The sequence below is a fragment of the Podarcis bocagei genome, assembly GCF_964188305.1.
Source record: "Podarcis bocagei genome assembly, chromosome: W".
Lineage (NCBI taxonomy): Eukaryota > Metazoa > Chordata > Lepidosauria > Squamata > Lacertidae > Podarcis > Podarcis bocagei.
This window is the reverse complement of record NC_138131.1, coordinates 20,669,808-20,690,741: the sequence shown is the minus strand read 5'-3', so window position 1 is coordinate 20,690,741 and position 20,934 is coordinate 20,669,808. Positions and strand designations below refer to the sequence as shown.

Genomic DNA, 20,934 nt, shown 5'->3' with positions numbered 1-20,934 from the left:
AGTATATTTAAAGATCTTTTTCAATTCTTTGTAAATCATATCCCAGTAGACTTTGACTTTAGTGCACATCCACCACCTATGGACGAAATTCCCTTCCTTCTCCTTGCATTTCTAGCGTGCCTTATCTTGAGTTATATATATTTTAGCAAGTTTAGTCGGCGTCAAATACCACCTATACGTCACCTTCATTAAATTTTTAATTAGTGCTGTACATTCAATAAATTGTTTTTGCCCATAATCTTTCCCACTTATCTAATTCAATGTTATGACCAAAATCTTGAGCCCATTTAATCATAACCGACTTAACTTCTTCATCCTTTGTATGCCATTCTTATACGTTTTTGGCAATGATTTTCTTTTACTATCTAGCAACTCTGTCTCTTAATTTTGATTTAGTATGACCAAAACCATTTCCCTTACTGTCTTCCTTAAATACATCTTGCAAAAGACGGTAAGTGTGCGGGAAAGAGAGTTTGAATCGGATTAGTCTGCTCTTGTATTTATGTTCCCCTAAACCAAGCATGTCCAAAGTCCACTTTGGGGGCCTTCCACCCATCTCTCCTAGATCTCAAAATGCATTGGTTTTGTCATATTTCCTGCTATCCTGCCAAAGAATTTAAATTTTCCCAATGTTCTTTTAGACCAGGCATGTCCAAAGTCCAGTTCAGGGGCCTAATCTGGCCCTCTGGTCGATTTAATCCGGCCCTCGTGGCGGTTTATTTACTAGGGCAAAACTTCCCCCCAAAAAGCTCAAGAACTTTAATCCTAAAAAAAAGTCAGCACCTCTGGGGTCAAATCCTTAAAAAAGGCTCAACAATTGTGGGGTTTTACTGTTAATATGCTTCTTCTTAATTGCATTTCACTATTAATATACTTCTTAATTGTATTTCAGTTCAACAATGACTTTGATAAAATACATCTTTTGTGACGTGCAGAAGGCTTGAGTTACCTATGAGGTGCAACAGTTACCATATAGCATATATTCAATATAAAAAACAGCAACAATTGGTTGTTGACAAAGGACAGCTGGCATATATATATAAAAGATATTAACTGATATGCATGCCATTCCAGATATAGCTATATAATCTCTACTGTTGGTAAGAGAAGAACTTTGGAGCAGGCATTTTCAAAAAAAGAGTTTTTTATGAACCGCTCTAATACCAAGTTACCGTCAGGAGCTGAGGGGCCGTATCAAACCTCAATCCAGCCATCACATCACAGAGCAGCCTTTTGGGCTCCTGTGAAAGACATACTAATATTCGTGTAAAAACTCTGTTTTGTGTTTCGAAGGTTGCCGAAGCCGAGGAATGCTACAATACAGCTCTCCGTTTATGTCCGACTCACGCGGATTCTCTTAATAACCTGGCGAACATCAAGCGAGAACAAGGGAATATCGAGAAGGCTGTCCGCCTCTACCGGAAAGCTCTTGAGGTACGTGCGTGGAGAATTACAACAATTAAATTGACATATAAGGGTTAGGCATGCGTACCCTGGACTCCTAGTCTGGGTCTTTTTAAAAATCGCCGATCAAATTTTTCTTGATCAATAACGGAAATAATGGTGAAGAAGTGAAAGTGAAGTAGCATTTTGAGGCTCGACAAAGCATGGTCCGATAAGTCCCTTTTGGAAGGAAGAGGGTCTGTCCCCCTTTTTATATTCCTAGGCCTCCTGGAATGACCAAAAATCTGCTTTTTCATCAGAAGAACAATGCAAGGTGTTAAGGAACGGTACAGAAATTGAAATAAAAGCTGGGCACATGCTGTTCTCTGTGTCGGCTGAGCTTGACCCCTGACAGTCTTATTTTCTAACAGTATTTCCTATGCGTACGAAAAAGGCAGTTCATAGGCCCATTATTATTATTATTATTATTATTATTATTATTATTATTATTATTATTATTATTATTATCATTACCACAAATCATTCCAAACGGTGATTTATTTTGCAGCCAGCCCCTGCCACATTTGAGCATCAAAGAGGGGCTCTTTAAAATACGGCATTGGTCATTTGACAGTCTGATCTCCCAACAGTATTTCCTATGCATGCTAAAAAGGCAGTCCATAGGTTCCTCCTCCTCCTTAATTTTTGCAAGTCAATCCAAATGAGGATTTATTTCACGCCCACAACCTTTGAGCCTCAAAGAGCAGCCTCCGTCTCTTTAGAATGCTTCTCAGGGAAACTAAGAGTGAGCTTCTTCCCCGCAGGTCTTCCCGGAGTTTGCAGCTGCGCATTCAAATTTAGCCAGTGTTTTGCAACAGCAGGGGAAGCTCCAGGAGGCCCTCATGCACTACAAGGAGGCCATCAGGTGAGCTTCCAAAGCCATGGGGAAAATAGATTGAAAGAGCTCCTCCTTACTGTATTTTAATCTTTTGCTGGAAGCCGCCCAGAGTGGCTGGGTATAAATAATAAATTATTGTTGCTGTTGTTAATAATTATTATTACTCCTCTTGTGGATAAAGCACTTTCTCTTTTTCTTTTAGGTTTTTTTATTTTTTATTTTTTATTTTTATTTTTATTTTATTTTTTGTCCCTTGAAGGACAGCCAAATTTAAATAACAATCTAACACACAGTTGCGAGGCATTTGCGAGCTTTTTTGCGGAGAAGGTCCTGTTGCTCCGCCATGACCTCCCTGCCAATTTGGATACAATAAAGGAACTGGAGGCCCCTCGACTGTCCTCGGGTCCAGTATTGGACCACTTTGACCGGATATCCCCAGCCGATGTGGACAGACTCCTCCGAGCTGGAAAGCCCACCACCTGTCCTCTTGACCCGTGCCCGTCCTGGCTGATTAGAGCGTGTCCAGACGAGGTGCGGGCCCCCCTGGGGGATATCATCAATTTGTCCCTTGGCACTGGGATATTCCCAGGGGAACTGAAGGAGGCAGTGGTGTGTCTGCTCTTAAAGAAAACATCATTAGATCCTTTAGATCTATCCAATTACCGCCCGGTTTCGAATCTTCCATTCCTGGGTAAGGTGATTGAGAGAGCGGTTGCTGAACAGCTTGGTAGGTTTCTGGATGAAACATCTGCTCTCGATCCATTCCAGTCCGGCTTCCGCGCTGGTCATGGGACCGAGACGGCTCTGGTCGCCCTAACAGATGATCTCCGCAGGCAGCTGGATCGAGGCGGGTCGGGGCTGCTGATTCTTCTAGACCTGTCAGCAGCCTTCGACATGGTCGATCACGAACTTCTGGACCACCGCCTTGCCGACGTGGGGATCCAGGGCACAGTCCTTCAATGGCTGCGCTCGTTTCTCTCCGGTCGGGGACAGAGGGTGGCGCTTGGGGGGGAATTGTCATCGCGCCACTCCTTGGTGTGTGGAGTGCCTCAGAGTGCGATACTCTCCCCGATGCTTTTTAACATCTTTATGCGCCCCCTCGCCCAGCTTGTCCGGAGTTTTTGGCTGGGTTGCCATCAGTATGCCGATGACACCCAACTCTATCTGTTGATGGATGGCCATCCTTACTCGGCCCCAGATACACTGACCAGATGTCTGGAAGCTGTGGCTGGATGGTTACGTGGGAGCCGGTTGAAGTTAAATCCTTCGAAGACAGAGGTCCTCTGGCTGGGACGGAGCGATATGGGATTGAGGGGGCAACTCCCATCTCTTGCATGGGTGCAATTAGTGCCAGCATCGTCTGTTAAGAGTTTGGGTGTAATCTTCGACACCTCCCTTTCCATGGAGGCGCAGATTACAGCTATAACAAAGGCGGCATTTTTTCATCTCCGCCAAGCTAAGCAGTTGGCTCCTTATCTCTCTCACCCTGACCTAGCCACTGTGATCCACGCGACGGTCACCTCCAGACTGGATTATTGTAACTCGCTCTACGTGGGGCTGCCCTTGAGACTGACCCAGAAACTCCAGCGGGTGCAGAATGCCGCGGCGAGACTCCTTACGGGGTCTTCGCTGCGAGATCATATCCATCCGGTGCTGTACCAGCTGCACTGGCTCCCGGTGGAGTACAGGATCAGGTTTAAGGTGCTGGTTTTAACCTTTAAAGCCCTATACGGCCTAGGACCCTCGTACCTATGGGACTGCCTCTCCTGGTATGTCCCACAGAGAAATTTACGGTCTGCAAATAAAAACACCCTAAAGATCCCAGGTCACAGAGAGGTTAGGTTGGCCTCAACTAGAGCCAGGGCCTTCTCGGCTGCGGCTCCAATCTGGTGGAACGCTCTGTCACAAGAGACTAGGGCCCTGTGGGACCTGACATCCTTCCGTAGGGCCTGCAAGACAGAGCTGTTCCACCAGGCCTTTGGTCAGGGCGCAGACTGACTCCCTCCTCTGGCAACCTGCACAGAATTTTGCTTGATGGTTGCCATTAATTTGATTTTAATTTGATTTAATTAATTTTATAATGAATGTTTTAAAATGTTGGACTATTTTGATTGTTGTTAGCCGCCCTGAGCCCGGCTTCGGCTGGGGAGGGCAGGATATAAATAAAATTTATTATTATTATTATTATTATTATTATTATTATTATTATTATTATTATTATTATTATTATTATTATTCAGTTTTTTTATTTTATCATTTTATTTCCATACACTCCAAACATTTTCAATATATACAATACTGGGATTATACAAACCCCTTGGACTCTTCCCCACCCCCCCACCCCCCGTTTCCATATTTTGCCATCTTTTCTTGCATGTAATTACAATGATTCGTTCTATTCCATTTCCTTATTTGCTACTTTGGCTTCATCAATGTTATATCAATCCTGCCTGTGGAAAACCATCTAATTCGATTTTAATTTGATCCCGATTTGTTTTTAGGAGGTAATTTAATTATTGTTTGATTTTATACTAATGTTATATATTTGATGTTAGCTGCCCTAAGACCGGTTTCGGCCAGGGAGGGCGGGATACAATTATTATTATTATTATTATTATTATTATTATTATTATTATTATTATTATTATTATTATTATTATTTCTAAATATGTATCTTTAAGGTATTCAATAAATTTTTCCCATTCTTGTTTAATTTTTTTATATATATAAATAGTTTTTATTAAGTTTTAGCATTTTATATTCAACACAAACATCATTCTTGCAGACAGCATAGATGAATCCCAATCTCCCCCAGCTTCCCTCTTCTGGTTTTTTAAATATTTACTTCTCCTGCCTATCTCATTCTCCCTTAATTTTGCCATCTTTGAACTAACGATGGTTATATCCTTAAGGTTTTTGCACCATGCTTTTTCACATTTCATCTTCATTATTTTCCCCATTTTGTCCTTTTAACTTTTTTCTTTGCTTAAATTTCCTATCATCTTGATGTCTGATCTTCACAGTCATTTTGATAATCCACTCTTCTTTTGTTGGGACCTTCTCTTCCTTCCACATCCGGGCTAAGAACATTCTGGCATAAATAGAATACACTGTCTTTTTAGGTCTCTTGGTATTTCTTCACCCGTTAAACCTATTAGAAAGGCTTCTGGTTTTTACACAAATGTTCTCTCCCCCCCCCCCAGTTAATTATACAGTGGTACCTTGGTTCTCAAACTGAATGTGTTCCAAAACCAAGGTGCACTTTCCCATAGAAAGTCATGCAAAACGGATTAATCCGTACCAGACTTTGAAAAACAATCCCTAAAACAGCCATTTAACATGAATTTTACTATCTAACGAGACCACTGATCCCTAAAATGAAAGCAGTCATCCATGTACTGTACTCTAAAATAAATACAACAGTCTTGTAAATGATAAAAATGAAAATTATTTTTTTTCCTCACCTGCACTGATGATAGTCATTGTTCGGATGGGGACCGGGGCTTCTATCCGTTTCTGCAATCACTCAATCAATCAATCAATCAATCAGTAACTAAACTGGGATCCGCACAGTCGCAAAAACAAATGAACCAAAAAAGCCTCCGAAACAAAAACACCACATAAATTGCAAAAACCAAAGCACCAAACTTAATCTGTTCCCGAAGTCTGTTTGATTGGTGCAGGCGCCCCAGAAAGAATAGCTGACAGCCAAATTTGATGTTTGGCTTCCGAAAAACGCCTGGAAACTGGAACACTTTTTCTGGGTTTTCGGCATTTGGGAACCAAAGCGTTTGAGTAGTAGTAATAATAATAATAATAATAATTTGTTTTTGTTTGTATCCCACCCTCGCCGGCCAAGGCTGGGCTCAGAGCAGCTAACATCATAAAAACAACACAACGAGCCTAAAAGCAGACATCAAGTAATTCAAATAAAAATTAATTCAGACAAGTTAAAATCCGGGCAGGTGGCAATTATTAGGGTGGAATTGAGAGTGATTAATAATTGCCAGAATTGAGGAGCATGGAATTTCCCAAAAGGAAAGTGCTGCTTGTCCGTATGAAGAGGATGCCACAATGCTGAACCTTTCTGTATAAAAAACCTTCTGTATAAAGAAACCTGTATAAAAAACATTTGAGAACCAAGGTCTCACTGTCTCACATGACCACTAGGGTGGTTCATAAAAAACACTTTTTTGAAGATGCCTGCTCCCAAGGTCTTATCTTACTACACTAGGGATTATATAGCTATATCTGAAATTTTGTGCATATCAGTTAATATCTCAACCCTCCATGAAAATAGCTGTTTTCTTGGACGTTTTCCTATTTTGTGAAGGCTTTGGAGAAGGCATTTTTTAAAAAAGTTTTTTTAATGAACTGCCCTAAAGACCACCGTATAGGATAGAAAGAGCCTTCTTGACCCTTACATTTCCAGCGTAACTTCAGAGTATTTTTGTACCAAAATGGCACTTTTTCTCTCGCCCTCCATGTCAGAATCAGTCCCACTTTTGCAGACGCCTATTCCAACATGGGGAACACCTTGAAGGAAATGCAAGACGTCCAGGGAGCTCTGCAATGCTACACAAGAGCAATCCAGATAAATCCTGCGTTTGCCGATGCCCACAGCAACCTCGCTTCCATCCATAAGGTAAGCTTTGTGTCTCTGCTAAATCTATTTTAAAAAAACAACTTGGGGGGGGGCAGCAGGGGAATCTTAGTTTTTACAAAAGGAAAACAACTGGCAAAAGCCGTCCCAAACCGAGATGGGGCACAAAAAGAAAAAGGGGAGAATTGGAATTTATGCTGGAAGTGTGAGGAGGCAAAGGGCACGCCAATACGTTTATGGTGGGGCTACAGAAACGTTAAAAAATTCATGAGGAAATAAAAAAGATGATCAGAATTAATTTAGAGGGGAAAACCAGAGGCATATTTACTGAGTATAAGAGGTAAAGAAATACCACAAGATGGGAAGATATTATTCTTATAGGCGACAGCTGCAGCAAGGCTACTCCTTGCACAAAACTGGAACAGGAAATATATACCCACAAAGGATGACTGGATAAAGAAACTAATTGAATTTATAGAACTGGCAAGGTCAAGTGCAGTAATAAGGTACTGGAGGGGTGAAGGTCAGAATGACCAGTTGAGAGCCAGGCCAGAGCCAGGTTTAACCTCTAAAAGCCATTTCATAAACGCAAGCAGCTAAAACTATTTTTCTCTCTCTTGCCTTGCAAACAGCAAGCTTTGCAAACAGCAAGTAGTTTCTGCAGGTGCAGCTAGCTTGCCCCTGCAGGAAGTTTGCCAGTTGAGGTTAAGCCATTTCTGAGAAACGACCCCTGACAAAGGCAAGTAGCAGGATGTTTGCTGACCACCAGGGTCCAGATATAACTCTTAGGTGTGAAGTGGCTAAACCACAAGTACATTTCTTGGAAGCAAGGGGTTCAGGGGTACTTCCTGGAATTAGTAAAGAGGTTAAGTAGATTATAAGCCAGTAGCGCCACCTAGTGGAATAGGCAACTTGGAACCGAAAGGACACACCAATTTATTAATTGGTTGGGCTTTAATGAATATGCATCAATGACCATAGGAAATTGTCAATCATTGGCTAAAGGGATGCCAAGGGGCTGAACTATGCTTTGCAGAAAGGTATATAGGTAAGCTGCCCCCAAGGAGAGGTGGGCATTTTCTCATTTTCCTAAATGCACCCACATTTGCTTTTGTCTGACAAAACCAAATAAAAAACTTTTTCTTTAAGAAACTTTGCTGCCTGATTTTTACATTCCTGGTCTGTATTTCTGAAGTCCCTTTCATTTCTGGTGCCGTGACTCGGATCAGAAGGACTTTAAGTGTCCTTAGAGACCAGGAGGCAGCTGGTCCTGGACCTCCTGGCTTCCAAGTGCACACCGAACTTTTTCTTCGGAGGGGGACAGAAGGCAACTTGACCCTCTTGCTGTATCCTGGGACAGAGGACAACGGATTTGAAGAGCCGAGGTTGGGAGGACAGGGCAGAGAACAGCCGGCTGGGGTGAGTACATGGCAACAAGCCCTGAGGGGATAGGAAATCCTCCTTTTAATTAAGGAGAAGGGAGATCCTGATCAAATCTCCAGCGTGGATAGTGGCATTAAGGAGAAGGGTTGACCCCTGACAACCACCCACGCTTTAGTATTAGGAAGGAGAGAAAGGGGGGGCACAGGGTGGTTAGCGTATGGTACAACCGTCCAGCGAAAGAGGCATTTTGTGCATGTATGTGTGTTACCCCAGGGCATTCCCCTGGGGTCGTAGCAATAAGTACTCCTTGCGAAGTGAATGTGTGAGTGTTTGGTGTGGGGACGCTGTACAGGGCCATACTGAAAATGGGAGGGGGAGGCTCGAAAGCCTTGAAAGGTCCAGTAATTCCCCTTCAATGCATGTTAAACAACTTTAAGAAAGGATTCAGCGGAGACTATGGCATAGACCAGGGGGGACATTCTGACCAGATCCCCTATATAGACAACTGACTGAAGGTGGTAGATGACACCCCCCCCCCGGTTGAAGAAATGCAGGACTGAACATTGCAAAGTCATGGCCCTTAGGGCTGAAATTAGAGGAGGGCAGGCAGGAAGATGTCTCAAGAAGCCCATTTATCAGGGACCCGAGGCAGAAGTCCTGGCCCCAGCCCCATATGTTCCAGAGGCCGTGGTGGCCCCCCCCCTTGGGAGGACAGGGACAGCTCCCTCATGTCAACTTTTGGAGAGGGAAGACGTCCAGAAGAAGTGCAGTGTTTATGGAGAAGAGTGTACAGAACAGTAAGCACTTATTACTGCATTAACAGAGGAAAATAAAAGAAAAGAGCATGAAACAGGATGCTGCTATAGAATTAATGTAACAGGATCTTGAACAGACAAATGAAGGACTTAATAGATTAAACACAAGTCATTTAGAAGAGAGGTCTCAACTAATTCAAGACCTCCAGAGGCATGGAAGAGAATTTGACAACCTCAGAGAGGTTTTAGCTGAGAAAGACAAAGAAATTTCTGCTATTATTTCAAATACAAATGTGTATTCTGAGCAGATTAATATTCTGAAATGTCAGATCAAGTGCAAAGAGGATGAAATGCAAGACAGGGAAATAGTGTTGTCTAAGGCTGAAAGGGAAGTCCAGTTACTGAAAGATCTACAAACCAAAGGTGTGAACAGTGGAGGCAGAAAGCTTTCAGAACTTTCTGAACAGTTAAGTGCAATAAAATCAGAACTGGCTGAGGAAAAAAAAATTGAAAACGCTAGTAAAACAAAAGAGAATGAAGAATTTGTTAGGCAAATCAAAGAGACTAGCCAAACAGTTAAAGATCTTCATTCTGCAATTAAGACTTGTGATGTTACTTACAACAACAAACTCATGGAGTGTGACTCACAAATTAAATTGCTTAAAGAACAAATAAGTAAATCAGCTAAAAATTGCAAGAAACAGAAATAGAATGTAAGGAGGAACAGACCATCTTAAATCCCAGGTCGATGAACATATCTCTGTAAAGGAGAAATTGAACAAGTTACTAAAATTAAAAGAAAAACAAAGAACAAAGTTTTGTGAATGAACTGAAATCAGTGAAAGATTCACACAACCAGTTCACTTTACAAAATGCAAAAAAAGGGGATGAAGATTTAGCTAATTTATCCAGACAACTTGCTGAACATACTGACCATCTAGAAATTGTCAAAAGGTCACTGCAAGAAAAGGCAGAGATTGTGATATCCCTAAAAGAGCAAAACCTCTAAATGAAGTTACCAGAGGAAGGGAAAGAGACCCCTTTGAGTGGGGACCGGCCCAACAAGAAGCCTTTGAGACTATCAAGCAATTAGATTCCACAGTGAAAGGCTGGCCACCCTGTCTGTGGGCTGTCACTGCCACCGCCACACTAGTGGAAGAAGCAGACAAGTTCATGTCTGGCCAGGAGATGCATGTGAATGTTCCCCATTCGGTTCTCACCCTTATGGAATATAAGGAGGCTGAAACAGGCTTTGCCCAACCCATTGAGAAGTCTGCAGGCGCAGTGGAAGTTTGTGAAACAGACGTGCCTGATGGTCTAGAGAGACCAAAGGGTCCTAGCCATTTTAAGGGCCAGCCTTGATTCTTGGCTGTTGCCAATACTCCAAGGGAGGAAGCCCTGGGTCGCGTGGCAGGAACTGAAGACAGCATGTCAGGCCACAGTGGCAGCCAGCCCAGAGGGGGCTGGGCTGTAGGACGCCCAGAAAGCCCAGAGGGGACTAGAGGATGCCCAGAAAAAGTACCAAGCCCAGAGGGGGCTGAGGCTGTTTTGGGAAGCTGTTTCTACGCTTCAATAAATCTGTATGATGGACTGTGGGCTAGAGAGAGGCTGAGACCTGGGAAGAGGAAGGCAGTTACAAGTTGTTCCTCAGGCAGCAGAGCACCCAGAAGTGGGGGTGCAAGCCAGGCAAGCCAGGCAAGCCGTTCCAAGAGTTCTAAGAAAGCCAAAGTCTCCAAGAGTTGTTTGTGCTCTGAGGCGAAGTCCAACAGCAAAAGGCATTGCCCTGCAATTGGCAGCTAGATGCAAGGCTAACATCCAGAAGTTGAGATGTTACTGGAAGCAGTATGGGGCCCCGAAGAGATTGCCGTGATGCACTGCAAAGGCCATGGGAGAGGCCGGGACATGGTCACTAGGAGCAACCGGAAGGCAGACAACGCAGCTCGTGAAGCAGCTTTGAAACCTCCACCAGCACTCAACGCAGCCCTCATCCCACAACTCACTCCAGACGATGTGGAACCACGCTACACACCGGAGGAGCAACAGTGGGCACGCCAGGAAGGAGCAACACTCCAGGAGGGATGGTTCCGTCTACCAGAAAACCGTGTTTTTGTGCCCCAACATCTGGCTACCGTGATTGTGAAGAATTACCACGAGTCCACTCATGTAGGGGGTCCAGCTGCCAGAGCACACCTTGGGAGACTTTTCTATATCACTAACCTTTCTCAACTAGTTGCTGCTATATCCCAGAGGTGTGTCCTGTGCGCCAAGAACACCCCCAGACAAGGCCACCTCCCTCCGCCGGGCGTACAACACGTGGGCTTCACCCCTATGGAGAGCCTGATTGTGGACTTCACTGAATTGCCTCCAGCTAGGGGTATCAAATACCTGCTTGTGTTTGTCTTCATGCTGACGGGCTGGACAGAGGCGTACCCCACTAGGATAGAGAAGGCTTGTGAGGTGACCAAGAAACTGCTGAATGAAGTCATACCCAACTGGAGGCTACACGCAGCCTACAGACCCCAGAGTTCGGGAAAACCTGAGCGTATGAATCGCACCTTGAAGACCCACTTGGCCAAGCTGACCCAGGAGTCGGGACTACACTGGATAGATGTTCTGCCCATTGCCTTGTTTCGGATTCGGAGCGCTCTAACCAAGAGACTGAGACTATCACCCTTTGAACTTTTGTATGGCAGACCAACCCCTTTCGTCCGAGACATCCCCGCCAGTTTGGGGCGGGTGGGAGATCACATCACTCAGGAACAAGTGCAATTCCTGTCCCCGTGTGTGTTTGCTTCCCTTTCCAGGTACTACCTCGAGGCTACACCGTGCAGTCTCGCTGAGCCGGTCCACCAGTTCCAGCCGGGTGACAGCGTGGAAGCGCAACCCCCTCATCCCTAAGTGGCGAGGCCCGTATACCGTCCTCCTCTCCATCCCAACTGCGGTGAGAGTAGCCGACGTGATTCCCTGGGTGCATCACACGCGTCTGATCATCACCTTGTGTCTGACGCTACCGGGAACGCGTTGGGCCACGGGCAACAAGATCCTGCGACTGATCATCACAAGGACTTTCACAAGGACTTTCCCCTTTTCTCTATTATGTTCTGTATTGATTTGCTCTATGTCCTACTGCCCTTTTTGCTCTATGTCCTATTGTCCTGACCCCACTGAGCCATACCGACCCTATTGGCCTGCGGACCTCTGCTATGACTGGATCGTCTTGCCAGTGGTAAGAAATGGCGTGCTCATTGGCTATTGGGAACAGGGCTTTGATGAGGTTGCCGTATTGAAACATCCCACTACCCCACTGTGGCTTCTCTTCCACACCACTGTCCAGCGCACATGGGTACTGCTCCTACGGGAAGTTGCAGAGACGGTCGAAATCTATCGAGTTCTGGACAGCTCTTGCTGTTGTGGGGGGGGGGTAACCAACTGTCACTTGGGGGGGTAGAGCACTGTACCAACCCCATCTGGTAGACCAGGTCCTAATCTTAATCCAGGTGTTGCATGGGACAGAGCCTATCTTAATGCAAATATTGCAGGGGAGGGAGCCTGAACCAGGTGTGCATTGAAATTGCTGAACAAGTGCCAGTAAATCCTGCAGCCCCACCTGTGGTTGTCGTGGTGGCTCGAGCCTCCCATAATCCCAGAAGAATACCTGGCCTGGTAACTCCACACATAATACCCTTGAATGTGGTAGGGTATTCTTGTGGCTACATAAGGGTTGCCACCCCAGGCTTCAGCCTCCATTTGCCCTGGTCAGAGACCACGTAGGTGACCTCCACCCAGTAGGACCAGCCTTTGAACTTTACAGAGTCTATTGCCATCCCTATAGCTCCCGAGGCCTAACAGTGTATCAGTCCCAGACGGCCACTTTTCCATGTGTAGAGTGGGAACGTTTTGTGTGTAGACGCTGTTCACGCCTCAGTAGGGCCAGGAGTTAGAGGCCCACATGACCTGGCCTTCGTGGGCCCCCATCCCTTTGGCTTGTGGTATTACCCTTTTTGTGGTATTTCTGTGTTGGTGGTACAGTTCTTTGTTCTGGGGCACCGAACATCCCTCGCATCAGGATGTGGATCATACCCTGCCTCCTGATGGTTCTCACCTCTCAAATGGCCACAGGGTGGAAGGAAAACACCTTCCTGAATATGACAACAGCTGTAGCTAAGAGCCTGAACAGGTCTGAGTGTTACAGGCTGATTTGTACCACAAAATTAGTCTAGATGGTGCAGGTCTCCCCAGTGTATGTAGTTGAATTAGTTCTTAGCTCCCAGGTTGGTCATGGTTAAAAGAGATTTTGCTTGTGATTTTACTTCTCTTCGTTACCGTATTACTCTTATCATGCTTTTTGCCTTGCCTTATTCAGATTGTACGCCAAATGGTAAGCCGCTCAGTTAATGCAGCAACACGTACCTATATCCTGGCTCTCTATGATATTGTACCTATAGGTCCATCAAGCGAAAATGGAGAACCGTGACCGGTCAGCATTTTCGTGATGGAAAGGGGGGAATGGAGGGGTGAAGGTCAGAATGACCAGTTGAGAGCCAGGCCAGAGCCAGGTTTAACCTCTAAAAGCCATTTCATAAACGCAAGCAGCTAAAACTATTTTTCTCTCTCTTGCCTTGCAAACAGCAAGCTTTGCAAACAGCAAGTAGATTCTGCAGGTGCAGCTAGCTTGCCCCTGCAGGAAGTTTGCCAGTTGAGGTTAAGCCATTTCTGAGAAACGACCCCTGACAAAGGCAAGTAGCAGGATGTTTGCTGACCGCCAGGGTCCAGATATAACTCTTAGGTGTGAAGTGGCTAAACCACAAGTACATTTCTTGGAAGCAAGGGGTTCAGGGGTACTTCCTGGAATTAGTAAAGAGGTTAAGTAGATTATAAGCCAGTAGCGCCACCTAGTGGAATAGGCAACTTGGAACCGAAAGGACACACCAATTTATTAATTGGTTGGGCTTTAATGAATATGCATCAATGACCATAGGAAATTGTCAATCATTGGCTAAAGGGATGCCAAGGGGCTGAACTATGCTTTGCAGAAAGGTATATAGGTAAGCTGCCCCCAAGGAGAGGTGGGCATTTTCTCATTTTCCTAAATGCACCCACATTTGCTTTTGTCTGACAAAACCAAATAAAAAACTTTTTCTTTAAGAAACTTTGCTGCCTGATTTTTACATTCCTGGTCTGTATTTCTGAAGTCCCTTTCATTTCTGGTGCCGTGACTCGGATCAGAAGGACTTTAAGTGTCCTTAGAGACCAGGAGGCAGCTCCCTTGCCCTCTGGGCAGAGACGGCGGAGGGCCAACGGACCTCCTGGCTTCCAAGGTTTTGTCATATTTCCTGCTGTCCTTTGTCAATCCACACCTGCCAAAGAATTTAAATTTTCCCAACATTTTTTTTTAGACCACACATGTCCAGCGTGTGGCCGGGGAGCGTAACCTGGTTTACTTACTGGGGCAACCCCCCCCCCAAATGCTCAACAACTTCAATCCTAAAAAGAGCTCAACAACCTTGGGGTTAAATCCTAAAACAGCTCAACAAATTTGCCCCGCCCTCATGTCAAATCTGGCCCTCTTTGGGAAAATTTGGGCACCCCTGTAAATTTAGACAATACAGTCCTATCTCGGGTTAAATATGCTTCAGGATGAATATTTTTGGGTTGCGCTCCGCAGTGACCCAGAAGTAACGGAGCACGTTACTTGCGGGTTTCGCCGCATGCACAGACCCTCAAAATGATGTCATGCGCAGAAGCGGCGAATTGCGATGTGCAGATGCGGGTTGCATTCACTTCAGGATGCGAACGGGGCTCCGGAACGGATCCCATTCACATCCAGAGGTACCACTGTACTCTGCAAGTGTCCTGTTCTCTATGAAATGTTTCTTCCAAAACCTCTCGTAATTCTGCCTGTATTATAATCTTGCTAATTCTGCGTATTTTAGCCTTTTTGCTAGCTACGCCAACTTAGTAGGGATGGGATTCTCCTTTCCATCCTTTGTCTGTTAAGATTCTCGCTGCGGCTATTGTAGACACTGTGACTTGCCATTGTTTTATAACCATTTATTGTAACATTTATTCTATGATCAATTACAATAATCATTCATTGTAATATTCATTTATTGTACGATTAATTACAATTTATTGTAATTGTTAAGAGTAGGTTTCTATTGAATTTTTACATGCTGATACTCAATATTATTCTATAGCATGGGGAGGCAAACTACGGCCCCATGGCCTTCTCAATCTAGCCGGGAGTCGGCATGTTTTGACACGAGTATAATGTGTCCTTTTATTTAAAATGCACCTCTGGGTTATTTGTGGGACATAGGAATGTGTTCCTTTTCCCCCCTCCCCAAAATCTAGTCTGGCCCCCACAAGGTCTAAGGGACAGTGGCCGGCCCCCTGCTGAAAAAGTTTGCCGACCCCTGTTCTATTCCAATGATTGTTGAATGTTACTTTATAAGTCTACCAGGTGTGGATCATCGTGCCTTCTGTCTGTTCTTCATCTTTGGTTTTGATGGTTGAGAAAAAAAGCTAGTGGCAATTGCTGAAATATCCCTCCCTTTCTAGGATTCCGGAAACATCCCAGAGGCAATTGCTTCGTATCGCACCGCCTTGAAACTGAAGCCGGATTTTCCTGACGCTTACTGCAACCTGGCGCACTGTTTGCAGGTGAGGCAGAGTTTTAAGGACCAACACTCCCAGGGTTTCCGGCATTTGGGAACCGAGGCGTTTGAGTCCCAAGGTACCACGGTAATGGTAAAAGCGTCACCTAATTCAGGAATTGTCCAATGTCACTTTAGAGACCAACTCAGTTTGTTCTGTGTCTAAGCTTTCATGTGCAGGCAGACTTATTCAGATACACTGAAGCGGAAGTCCCCACACCCTGATATTTAGAGGGAGGGTGGGGCGGGGTATTTCTCTGAACGGTAGTAGGACTCAATCGGTATGGTCAACCTGTGGACGACTGTGTCTCATTACATATCCTAAAACTATTTCAGGTCATCTGTGTACCATCCCTTGTTTTTTCAGTCATTCACAGTTGCCAGCAGGTGGACCATACCCATTGACTCCTACTACCCTTCGGAGAAAAACCCCAACTCACCCTCCCACTATATATCAGGGTCTGGGGGCTTCTCCTTACTCTTATATAGCAGGGTCTGGGGACTTCTCCCTCTGTATATCAGGGTCTGGGGACTTCCGCTTCAGTGTATCTGAAGAAGTGTGCATGCACACAAAAGCTTATATCAGGCATCCCCAACCTGCGCCCCCCCCCCCGATGTTTTGGCCTACAACTCCCATGATCCCTAGCTAACAGGACCAGTGGTCGGGGATGATGGGAATTGTAGTCTAAAACATCTGGAGGGCCGAAGGCTTGGGGTGCCTGGCTTATACCAAGAACAAACTTTGTTGGTCTGTAAGGCACTACTGGACAATTTTAATATATTTTGACTTCATCAGACCAATACGGCTACCTACCTGAATCTAGAACCCTGGTTTTCTTTGCCCCCTTTCAGATCGTCTGTGATTGGACCGATTATGACGAGAGAATGAAGAAGCTTGTCAGTATTGTGGCTGACCAGCTGGAGAAGAACCGGCTCCCTTCGGTGCACCCGCATCACAGCATGCTGTATCCACTGTCTCACGGCTTCCGAAAGGCTATTGCCGAGAGACATGGGAACCTTTGCCTGGACAAGGTGGGTCTATGCTGTGAAGAGGTGTGTGCCGCTCCGTTCTGTCAGAGTTTGAATGCTTTCATGTTGGCTTTGGATATATAATAATATATAATAATTTATTATTTCTACCCTGCCCATCTGTCTGGGTATCCTCAGCCACTCTGGGTGGCTGCCAACCAAATATTAAAAACACAAGACAGCATTAAATATTTAAAAACTTCCCTAAACAGGGCTGCCTTCAGATGTCTTTTAAAAGTGAGATAATTGCTTATTTCTTTGACATCTGATGGAAGGGCGTTCCACAGGGCGGCCGTCACCACGAGAAGGCCCTCTGCCTGCTTCCCTGTAACTTGGCTTCTTGCAGGGAGGGAAGCGCCAGAAGGCCCTCGGGAGAGGGACCCCGGTGTCCGGGGTGGAGATGCTCCTTCAGGTCTACTGGGCCGAGGCCATTGAGGGCTTTCAAGGTCAGCACCGACACTATGAATTGTGCTTGGAAACGTACTGGGAGCCAAAGCAGATCTCTTGGGACCGGTGGTATGTGGTCTCAGTCAGACTGGATTTAAATCCTTTATTTTACAGAAAGGTTTGATCTTGCTGGCATCCTCTTAATATTGACAACCAGAGGAAAGTTTCATCTGCTGGGCTGTTTAGGGCTTTCAAGGTCAGCACCAACACTTTGAATTGTGCCCGGAAACGTACTGGGAGTCAATGCAGGTCTTTCAAGACTGGTGTTATGTGGTCTCTGCGGCTGTTCACGGCCCCCAGTCTGGCTACCACATTCTGGATTAATTGCAGTAAGGTAGCCCCACATAGAGCGCATTGCAGTCGTCCAAGCTGGAGATAACAAGAGCATGCGCCACTCTGGCAAGAGAGTCCGTGGGCAGGGAGGGTCTTATCCTGCATCCCAGATAGAGCTGCCCTGGACACAGAACAGACCTGTGCCTCCATGGGTCCAAAATGACCCCCAGACTGTGCAGCTGGTCCTTCAGGGGCACAGTTGCCCCGTTCAGGACCAGGGAGTCCCCCCCACCCGCCCACACACCACAGAACTTCAGTCTTGTCAGGATTCAACCTCAACCAGTTAGCTGCCATCCACCCTCCAACCGCCTCGAGGCACCCGCGCAGGAACTCCACCGCCTTTGCCGGCTCTGATTTGAAAGAGAGGTAGAGCTCTCTATCAGGCTTCCTCAACCTTGGCCCTCCTGATGCTTTTGGCCTACAGCTCCATGGTCCCTAGCTAGCAGGTCTAGTGGTCAGGGATGATGGGCACTGTAGTTTGAAAACTGCTGGAGGGCCAAGGTTTAGGAAGCCTGCTCTGTATTGGCGCCAATGGCTGTTAAGCGAAAAAATTCCAGGGTGAGTGACTCCTTGACAGCCTAGCTCACCGGGGCACTTTTCCCCCATGGGTCCATGCTGTCAGTAAAAGGAGGAAGTCCCAGCCCGGTAATTTGGAGCAAAACAGTGGTCAGTAGACCATGATTCTTACTGTTGCACCACAGGTCTGCCCAGGAGTAAGAACCCCGAGCATGGGGCAATGTCAACTTTTAAAACTTCCTTCTTCCCCCCAGAATACACTTCAAGCAGCATCGTTGATACATCATCACTACATCACTAGCACATCACAAATGAGGAGGGGTATACAAGGGTTATGCATTCACTATGAGGTCCCTTTATCAGACCCCTTAAATCTCCATCACTGAAAGAACAATAAAACTCTTGACACGTCCTTTCCCACTGGACTTGTCTGGAGATGGGCATTCAGAACACCTGCCTTGCTAAACTGCCTTGGCAGATGTCTATGGTTGCCCCCTTGGTCCCTCCCTCGGTGGGGTGCCGTGTATGTGCTCTCAGGCTTGGGGAATTCTGGCGGGATGCCCTGTTCCTGCTGCCTACATGACTTCCTGCTTCTTGGCTCATGGAGGGAGGTGGAGCCCAAATTCGTTCAAATGGCGGAATGAGGAGAGTCGGTTAAAGCATAGATTTTCTGCGTGTCTTTCTTGGGCTGTCAAGTCAAAGGTATGTATATTTGTAACATTGGAACAACTTCAAAGATGTGGCCTCATGTCCCCCACCCCCATGTCATTTCCGTAACCCGGCTTTCTTGAATCCCCTTGCTAGATCAACGTGCTCCACAAGCCGCCTTACGAGCACCCCAAGGACCTGAAAGGCAGTGAGGGCCGGCTCCGCGTTGGCTACATGAGCTCTGACTTTGGGAACCACCCCACCTCCCATCTCATGCAGTCAATCCCAGGCATGCACAATTCGGACAAATTTGAGGTGAGGTGCACAAGAGGGCAGCTGTGTGAGTAGCTCAGGCGGCAGAGCGCTGAGACTCTGAATCTTGGGGTCATGGGTACGAGCCCCACGTTGGGCCAAACGAATGAATACAGCCTAGGACCGCCTCTCCACGGAGGATCTAACAGTCTGCAAATAAAAAAATGTTAGAGGTCCTGGGCTTCAGGGAGATTAGGCTGGCCTCGACCAGGGCCAGGGCCTTTTCAGCCTTGGCCCCGGCCTGGTGGAACTCTCTGCCACAAGAGATCAGGACCCTGTGGGATCTGACATCTTTCTGCAGGGCCTGTAAGATGGAGTTGTTCCGCCGGGCCTTTGGTTCAACCTGACTCCCCTTCTCTTTTTGTGTAAGGACTAGTATGAAAGAGGCCTCCCAGTGTTCTCACAGGCCCATATAAGAGTTGGGCCTGATGAGCGTTTACTGTTCCCAACCCTAATCCTGCGGAAAGCCATCTAATTGGATTTGAATTTGATCCTGGCTTGTTTTCAGGAGGTAATTTCGTTATTGCTTGATTTTATACCAGTGTTACATATTTGGTGTTAGCCTCCCTGAGCCCGGTTTCGGACGGGGAGGGCAGGATACAAATAAAAGTTTATTATTATTATTATTATTATTATTATTATTATTATTATTATTATTATTATTATCATTATCCTCTTAATTTGCATCAGCCCTTGGTTGTAGCAATAAAACAACGAGATGATCTGCAAGGAATAGAAATGAAAAATCAATGATATCAAATACATTTGAGGGTTTTGAATCGAGAGTGGACCTTATTCTGACTGCCCCAGCTCAAAACCCGGCCGCCTTTGCCGTCACCTGCTCCTCTTGATCTGCCAAGAGAGGACTCTGGGGTAGTGGTTGGGCAACCCGGAACAGGCAATAAAGGAGGGGTAATCATCTCACGACAAACCTAGACAGCATCTTAAAAAGCAGAGACTCCACCTTGCCAACAAGGTCAGTATAGTAAAAGCTATGTTTTCCCAGTAGTGATGTATGGAAGTGAGAGCTGGACCATAAAGAAGGCTGATCGCCGAAGAATTGATGCTTTTGAATTATGATGCTGGAGGAGACTCTTGAGAGTCCCATGGACTGCAAGAAGATCAAACCTATCCATTCTGAAGGAAATCAGCCCAGAGTGCTCACTGGAAGGACACATCCTGAAGCTGAGGCTCCAAGACTTTGGCCACCTCATGAGAAGAGAATCATAGAATCATAGAGTTGGAATAGACCACAAGGGCCATCGAGTCCAACCCCCTGCCAAGCAGGAAACACCATCAGAGCACTCCTGACATATGGTTGTCAAGCCTCTGCTTAAAGACCTCCAAAGGAGGAGACTCCACCACACTCCTTGGCAGCAAATTCCACTGTCAAACAGCTCTTACTGTCAGGAAGTTCTTCCTAATGTTTAGGTGGAATCTTCTTTCTTGTAGTTTGGATCCATTGCTCCGTGTCCGCTTCTCTGGAGCAGCAGAAAACAACCTTTCTCCCTCCTCTATGTGACATCCTTTTATATATTTGAACATGGCTATCATATAATAATAATAATAATAATAAATTTTATTTATATCCCGCCCTCCCCAGCCGAAGCCGGGCTCAGGGCGGCTAACAACACTAAAATAGTGCCACATTATAAAAACATCATAAGAATTAATTAAAATCAAAATTGATGGCAACCATAAACTAAAGTATTGTAAAGATTGCCAAAGGAGGGAGTCAGGCTGTGCCCTGGCCAAAGGCCTGGTGGAACAGCTCTGTCTTGCAGGCCCTGCGGAAAGATGTCAAGTCCTGCAGGGCCCTGGTCTCTTGGGACAGAGCGTTCCACCAGGTTGGAGCCGCAGCCGAAAAAGCCCTGGCTCTAGTTGAGGCCAGCCTAACCTCTCTGAGGCCTGGGACCTTCAAGATGTTTTTATTTGAGGACCGTAAGTTCCTCTGTGGGGCATACCAGGAGA

The 20,934-nt window shown here is 45.8% G+C and overlaps 1 protein-coding gene across 1 annotated transcript in view; it reads left to right on the top strand.

Moving 5' to 3' along the window:
- Nucleotides 1-19,036, top strand: part of LOC308577853 (uncharacterized protein) — a gene marked incomplete at its 5' end in the record, with an annotated part of 46,824 nt that extends 27,788 nt beyond the window's left edge. Inside the window, 6 exons of the mRNA XM_081178252.1 lie at nucleotides 1,294-1,434; nucleotides 2,208-2,308; nucleotides 6,773-6,926; nucleotides 15,584-15,685; nucleotides 16,531-16,710; nucleotides 18,808-19,036. Coding sequence (XP_081034378.1) covers nucleotides 1,294-1,434; nucleotides 2,208-2,308; nucleotides 6,773-6,926; nucleotides 15,584-15,685; nucleotides 16,531-16,710; nucleotides 18,808-18,999 — 870 coding nt within the window. The remainder of the gene's footprint in view (nucleotides 1-1,293; nucleotides 1,435-2,207; nucleotides 2,309-6,772; nucleotides 6,927-15,583; nucleotides 15,686-16,530; nucleotides 16,711-18,807) is intronic.
- Nucleotides 19,037-20,934: the final 1,898 nt, after the last annotated feature.